Here is an 8,118-nt window from a genome sequence, read left to right on the forward strand (position 1 = left end):
TCATAAAATAGTTGTTATTAAAATATCTCAAAATTCGATTAATGTTCATTTTTGTAGTCAGACATTTTTATATAATCAATCTAATCAATTGAATTGCCGCGTATATAGACTTCAGCATTTTAACTGAACTTTGTACGTGTGATTGATAGTTAGTACAAACACTTTTGTCCGTCTATTCGATTGCGCAAATCGGAAACATTTTGTATATCTATAACAGCTATGAATTGCATTGTAAATAATATTTAATGTGCTTCATACTTCGTCATAAATTTTGTTCCGAAGCAGGAAGCAATCGTTTGAATAAATGTGGTGTTAGTAAGAACTCTTAAAATTAACATTGTTCAAACAATTAGCAATAAAATTGCAAATCAATTTGAGGCATTTAAATATTACTGTATGGATTATTTTCTATGGCTGCAGACCACTAAATTGGGTTTACATTGTGCAAATTATCCAATCAGGCGCTAGACTACACATGGATAAGAATTAACAGATAATATGATTACCACGAGAATCAGAATTCTTAGACAAGAAAGAATTTTAGAGGTATAGAAATGAGATTGAAGCTTATTGATGCCTAGATGTTGAGTTTTTCCATTAAATTAGTCATTCGGTTTGTTCAAGCATAACAGTATCTTTACAGAGGTGTAACAATTTGTATAGTTATTATATCATAATGGAAAGTAACAAAGGTTGGCAAATATTACGCTCAAAGCTTTCTACGTCTCGTTTAATTACCTCACTACGAAATATAGATAATGGCAAGTGCTCCAAAGGTGTTATTAAAAATCCATTTGAAAGTCATGGTAGCTTCCAACATTTAGGGGACTCTTGTTTTAGCCCTTCGGTTTTGAAAACTGACCTTGGCGAAGAGTCAAGTTTTTGGAGTATCGATAACATCTCGCTAATGCAACCGGCAGATATTAATACCAATTTACTTGATCAACAAGAAGGGAGTTTGCAACTTGACGAAGTCTCGGAAGACCTTGCACAAAAATGTATCGACGACTATTTCGAAAATAAGGCTGGTTCCCTGGTTACGCCGTGGTTTGATTGTACAAAGAAAAGGCAAATATCAGTGTCCTCAGAATTACCAAATAACACAAAGCATAGAAAACTGATTAAGTCGACTACTAGAAATATACAAACTCCCAATTGTTTTAGTTCAACTCGGTTTGATTTTCCACGAACAAGCCCACAGATAAAATCCTTGTGTATGTCTGGCAAAACCAAAATAGAAATTAATTCACAGAGTGATTCTTTATCGGTTATAAAAGAATATGGTTGTACTAACGAAGACTCGGGCCAATCTTGCAGCATGTTTTCTAATAAAAGCGATGACGCTAGCCTTGATTCGAATGAATATGACGATACTACGATAGAAGATGTTTTTCCAACGGACATCTCCGACTCTGGGATTATGTCAGGTAGTTTCGAAAGTGAATTTTCAAATCCTAAGTTCGACTACAGTGCTCGTTTAAGCGACGACGACAGCTTTAGTGGAACAAAGCGAATTTCTTTTTCAGACCAATTTGGTCTTATATCTCCAATATAAGGCAATGATTAAATATATATTACATCACCATACACTGTTTTGTTGTTTCGCCCGTGGAATGAATAATTCATGCCTAGTTGTTTGTCCAGTAAAAGAAGTTCTAATTGACGCCTAATTAGACCCATTAATTGCATAACAAAATAGCTAAGTGCTTTAAACAGTGATTAGATTATTAACTACACGTAGAAAAATCAATATTTATGTTGTTATTTTCACATCTTAGGACACTTTTCTAACTTTTTATTTGCATTACAGATTCTGTTTATTAAAATGAAAGTTATGATATAGTTAGGTTTTTAAATAAAATCGAAAATGGCTACCACCACTGTTCCGCATATAAATGGATTTACCACAAATTTTTCAATCTCCACTTTTAGCCCGAATACCAGCAGCAATGACTCAACGAACTGCTTGTATTTTAAGGTAAATATTTTAGGAAGTTTTCTGTATTTTTACCCATTTTTTATCTTAAAAATAAAACGTTTCGATTTTCCAGCGATAAGGATATTAGGATATCAACTAATCCAATCTTAATTAAGAAATTTATTAGGTATTTTCCTATCCATGTGTCATGTTTAATAAAATAGAATATCTTTATCATTATTGTTAAATGCGACGTTAAAAAAACTTTATCATTCGTATACCCACGCTAGTACAAATTTTAAATTTATTTTTCAATTTTTTTTTTATTTATTGTTCAATGTCACTCTAGGTTAGCTTAAACTTTGAAGTTACATTTGTGAATAGTTTAATTCAATTTACAATAACTTGGATGCAGTTTATATAGGATGTCCCTTGGGAGTTAGAATTGTATTCCACTTCAATTAACACTAGTTACCGATATTTATTTTATACCAGTCATCACCTTTAGTGAATCATTTTTTAATATCCATCAAAATCTAAAATAAATATGATTGAAAATGTTTAACTATTGTCTCAATTGTGCTAATAGACATATTACATTACACTTCATATATTAGTTTAAAGTAATACAAATATTACAACACACCCCTAAAAAAGTTCACTCTTATTGTGTTGCTTCATTTTAAAACTAATAATATCCTGACAATACAATTTCAACAATAGGATGAGCACATTGTGTCATATCATTTTACTTTTAAACAAAGACTTATGATAACAATTAACAACAATGCCCTGTGAAGTATTGTATATATGATTTGACTGACCGTTTTAGTTTTGTTGGGTTGGTTTACGTAATGACAAATATTATCACAGCAAATAAATGTGGGAGTTAATTAATTAATAACCTTATTATAAGTAGACCTTCGTGCGAGTCTTTTGTTTTGTAAACAGCTCTCGTCATGGATTTTAGTTACTCAATCTACCAAGAATAACACGAGCTTAATCGTGATTGTGTTCAAGTCTGTAATAGGTGTACGCAACAAATTACATAATAGTACAATATGAAGTGGTTATTGTGTATCTTCTGTAACATTTTAAAGTGTACGAACCCGTGAAATTTAAAAGAAATCGTTATTTTGTGTCCCATGAAAAGCTTCAAAGTGTATAGACCGTGGAATTTTAAAAAAGAACTCGTTAATCTTCGTTAAACTTTTGCAGCAATTAAGCCCCTCTATCTATCAACGCCACTTTCTACTAATTTTATTTTGGCCAAGACTGTTTTAAATAATATTTACCATTTTATTCTTAGACTTCACTTGTTTTTAACGATGTTCAGCTCATTCGGGTTATCTTTTGCGTCATATGCTTTCTGGTCAGTACGTGTGGCAACACCTTTGTTCTTTATTGCTTGTGCTCAAGGACCCGACGATCACATGTTCACATCATCACTTTGCATTTAACCTTAGCTGGCCTTGCTTTGACGTTTTTCGCCATACCAATGGGTAAGCCGTGCAACAATTTACAAAGTGACGAATTTTTGGATTGCTAAAATTAAAAAAGTTCTGCCATTTATTTTTAAATATTAACGTTATATATGAACTTAAACATATGAGGCAACTTAATGTAACCTATTTGTAACCAGTAATTTTTACTTGTACTGTAATTTTTGACTTTGTTTAGATGCAATTTGGAGCACAACGATGATGTGGTACGGTGGGGAATTTCTATGCAAATTGTGCCAAATGTTGAAGCAATTTGGGATGTACAGTAACGCCTTTATGATCGCTGTAAGTAATGTGAAACCTTCTTGGCAATCACTCATCAATTTTATATTTTTAGAAGTGATTTTTATCTTTTGAGGTGACCGTTGTTTATTATTGTATTGACAGTAGTCACATATCTTAATATAAATGTTTATTTGATATTTTTTCTTGGTACCAATTTAATGTATATTTAAAAAAAATAAAAAAATGGATATAAAAAATATCTTTAAATGATTTTAGATCTAGATTGAGAACACCCATTTCAATTTAACATTTTTTTAGGTGGTGGCACTTGATCGAATGTTTAGTATCCTGTTTCCTCTTTCCAACATATCTCAGCAGCGTTTGAGGACACTTATTCTGCTTGTTTCGGCTTGGTCTTTGAGTGCACTCAGTTCCATTCCTGCTGTAAGTATTTCATTTATAAATGTTCATTAAACCAAGCTGTTTCAAATATGGATACTTGAATAAAAAGTGCCAGTCAAAATGATAATAAAAATGATTTTAACATTTAGCTTACAAAATCAATATACTTAGATAAGAAAATAAAAGTTCTGTGTTTTTAGGGCGTAATATTTTCCCTTGTCGAAAAAGTGTTCTGTCCCGAATTACCCCCGTTTCGACAATGCCTCGACTTTGGGATTGTTCCACGAGAAAACCTGCGACCTTATCAATTCTTCACGATGGTTATGAGCTTCATTATTCCGTTCATTTTAACCATTGTTTCGTATTCGCTCATTTTAATCGAAATCTCCAATATGCAGCGGCGGGATCGGAGTAAGTTTTTAAAAAATTTTGATACATGTAAAAATTTAACTTTACATCTGTTCTTATTAAATTCTCATTAACATCTGGGTTCAATTGTCATTATTCATAAATTATAGGTGTAAAAATGCCTTGGAATTTTGTCAATTTACTAAAATGGTGTAAATTGCGCGACTTATTTAAAATTATATTAATTTCTCAATGTTTTCATTTTAAAATGTAACTACAACGTATTACATAACTCTCTATGATTGCTTATCAAAATGTTTGGCTAGACTTGGATCCGAATGTTATGACGTATAAACTTGTGTTTCTTTAAGGGGGGTACACATAATCCTCATTCACAACAAATCTATAACACCATATACGGTATATGATGTCATAAAGGTCCTTGTATTATTTCATTTCTCCCAACTTAAATTCTTCTGTTACTCTTGCAAATAGTTATATTATGTTGTCTAAAATTTTAAATTTCTGACGTCACAAAATGGCAAACTAAATCGACTATGACGATCACAACGCCCCTTTGTGACGTATGTAGTGTTTTTGAATACTGTAAAAATTTACTTAAAATGGAATTTAACAATATACCCTGAATAGAATTAGGGTCGCACAATAAAAACAAAGGACACTTTAATCTGAACGTTTTGACGTATTTGTGGTAATATCAATAGCAGAGATTATAATGTATTCTATTTAAATTTTTTTATAAAAAAACACATTTAAACAAACCACTAGATTTTTCCATACCACAATCCACCATTGAAATTGTGTATTGAATTGTTTATTATCTCAGGAATGATGGGCAGACGTGCTTCGGAAAATTTCACAAATATATCTCGAGCAAGAAGGAAGACATTCATACTGACGTCACTCGTTAATCTAACCTTTGTGTTGCTATGGGGACCATATTACGCGATTGGGATATATTGTTGGTTCAAGAATGAAGATGTGTGCATGCCAATTGAAGTAAGCTATTTTTGGTATTCACTAAAGCAGAGCGTTTTTCTTATGGTATTCACTAAAGCAGAGCGTTTTTTCTTATACCTTGCCTTTTTTGTAATTCTCTGTAAAGGTAATAAGCTGTACTCTTTCTTACTATAATGGCTTTATTAGTATGATGTTTTTTAACAAAAAATATAAGTTTAAAATTATAACTTTTCTTTTTTTTAGATATCGACATGGTTGTATTTATTAATTTACTTCCATCCTTGTATTCACCCAATTATAATAGGTTTGTTCATGAAGGATGTACGGAAAAAATTTCGCCTAATTCTGGCTAAAATAACAGCTCGTTTGCGATGTGCCAAATTATCAAAGTAAGTTGCTTGCCTAAGCTTTCATTTTTTATATTAAAATTATTTTGCATTTGAAAAAAATATATTTATAATTTATCATGTCTTCTGTAAGTGGGGAACCATGTGTACCTTGTTTTTTATTTTTGTGCACACGCAAGAATGATAAGTGATCATATGATGTTGCCTATGTATATAAAAATAGGCCTGATTTTGAAAGTCCCTATTTTGTTGTTTATTTGTTGACTTAATTGGAAATTGTTCCAGTAAGTTTCGTCGAGACTCGAGAATGATTGACCGAAAACCTAACCAGGCCCGCTTAGCTTCTATCACAAAAAGTACCGATGTGACAGCCGTCACTAATCTCAGCTCGGTGCGCAAAAATAGTGCGCCGGCAGGTGGCGACGCCGAGCGGTGTGGTTTAGTAGCTATCCAGGAAAACTTGGTAGTTGACGAGGTTGGTGTATAAAATCAACACTGAGTGTTATTGAAGTACAGAGCATGGCTCACTGATGTGCTGAATGTCCCACACTAACTTTGCATTCGGATACTTTACTAAAACACGGTTCTAGGTTGTACCTCCTATGTGTTAAGCAATACAAAGTAAAACAACCACTTTTTAAAAGTAAAACATAACGCTATGATATGTGCAAAATAATTCCGTGTTTTAGTAAATACGTGTTTAATTAATTATACCTGATTATCGATGTATGTGGTTGTGCAAAATGCATTTAATTTATGCATGATGATTTGCTGTTGTGTAAGTTTACCTGCGCTCGTGTAAAAATAATTTATAACTTACCCTAACTTGGTATCCAATAAACACGTAACGTAATTTGCAAAAATCACGTGACTTGAAATGGTCAATGAAATAATAATTTTGGAGAAAAATATTGAAGTTTCTGCATAAACCGAATACATAACAAGATTATTTTTAGGTCTTTACCAAATGTGTCATGGTCCTTATACTTAACTTAACCTACTACTAATAATATTACCTAACTTAAATTTTTGTAACATTATTCATATAATTAACGGTGGAAATTAACTTCTCATTTAAGGGCTCACGGTGTGGTCATTTCATATTCATTTGAGTTTATTAATCAAAAGTTGTTAGCAGTGTCGGTAAGACAAAAAATTGTCTGTAAAAACTCCCGTGTCGTTTATAAAAATATTAAAAACATTGTAAATTTTAATATTTTTTAAACTGGTTTATTGGAATTATTTTGTTTGCTATGTAGATTAAAAACTTTGGTTTTTGATGTACTTAAAGTTGTATCAAATTTTCCATATAAATGTTTTTGATTTTTTGATGTCGTTTAGTTTTGTTGGTTTTGTTAATCATCATCAAAAGTTTTCCTTTAATTTTTTATTTTTTACCAATTCAGTTTGCAAGTGTGAAACATTTAATTTAATTTTTTGAGTAATTTAAATATTTTAAATCAAACCTAAAAACCATCTTAAACATAATATACAATTCTGGCTGATTTAATACAGACTAACATTAAAAATATAATAATATCAACATATTGGACAACATACCTTTAAAAGTGGCAATATTTTATTGCAAAAACAACACTCTAAACTTTGTTTCTTTTTTTTTAGATACCAGAACAAACGGCAATCTAACCGGTCTGAGAGCACAAACCGTATGACCTCTAACATCCTCCGAAAAACTGGGGTTCACAGTGATTTAATGCCTCATTCGCGTAATAACAATTCAGCTAAAAACATTATGAGACGAAATAGCACCCCTGAGCTTTCATGCAGGGGAGGGCTAGGCGTTACTTTGCATACTAACTTAGATACTTGTGATACCCCTGATATCAACTGCAACAGGCATCTTCTAAAACAAGGCAATAACCACGTGGTTTTGCCTTTACATGATATAACAAACCATTTGCCACCGAATAAAATAGAAGAAACGAACCTGCTGTCCTGACATTTATACAAATTTTTTTTTTATTTATTTAAACGTTTACATTTAGATTTATTACAATTTAAAACGAATATATAGCATTAGCTAATGTCTTTGAGTAGATTTTGAAATATTTGTAAAATACTTAGTTAATTTTTTGATATTATGTTTGCTCAAATTTATCTATGTGACAAAAAATAACTTTTTCTTAATTAACATTTTCATTTACTTAAATGGTAATTTTACATTGAAAAGTTTGGTATCTTCCCTTTTAACTGTTTTACATAACACCTGGTACAGTTCTTTACTTTTTTAACTTTTTATTTACTTCAGTTTCCTATAAAGTTTCATTGACATTGATTAAAATGTATTCTCATAATAAAATACATTTGTTTATACTAGAGTTTCAAGATGGTAGATCTCTTATACCGTTTAGACATTTTAATATTGATATTCTTT

General features: G+C 31.2%; 1 protein-coding gene across 2 annotated transcripts; it reads left to right on the forward strand.

Annotated features, from left to right (window-relative positions):
- Nucleotides 1-1,814: 1,814 nt before the first annotated feature.
- Nucleotides 1,815-8,118, forward strand: LOC145759179 (gonadotropin-releasing hormone receptor-like). Of its 2 annotated transcripts, XM_082572943.1 has the most exons (9): nt 1,815-1,978; nt 3,228-3,420; nt 3,599-3,705; nt 3,964-4,089; nt 4,248-4,458; nt 5,243-5,415; nt 5,620-5,765; nt 6,009-6,198; nt 7,347-7,500. In XM_082572943.1, exons 1-9 carry the CDS (start codon nt 1,868-1,870, stop codon nt 7,368-7,370), a joined length of 1,281 nt encoding a protein of 426 aa, XP_082429069.1. In that variant the 5' UTR covers nt 1,815-1,867; the 3' UTR covers nt 7,371-7,500. The 2 variants fall into 2 exon arrangements, with proteins under 2 accessions (XP_082429069.1, XP_082429068.1); XM_082572942.1 differs by lacking the exon at nt 6,009-6,198 and having other exon boundaries at nt 7,347-8,118.

Source organism: Corella eumyota, chromosome 7, assembly GCF_963082875.1.
Source record: "Corella eumyota chromosome 7, kaCorEumy4.1, whole genome shotgun sequence".
Taxonomy (NCBI): domain Eukaryota; kingdom Metazoa; phylum Chordata; class Ascidiacea; order Phlebobranchia; family Corellidae; genus Corella; species Corella eumyota.

Bases quoted from the DNA above. Each gene is read 5' to 3' on its own strand.
- LOC145759179 (XM_082572942.1), top strand. From the start codon at position 1,868: ATGGCTACCACCACTGTTCCGCATATAAATGGATTTACCACAAATTTT. The intron at 4,090-4,247 runs GTAAGTATTTCA...CTGTGTTTTTAG, and splicing joins CACTCAGTTCCATTCCTGCT to GGCGTAATATTTTCCCTTGT. The intron at 5,416-5,619 runs GTAAGCTATTTT...TCTTTTTTTTAG, and splicing joins ATGTGTGCATGCCAATTGAA to ATATCGACATGGTTGTATTT.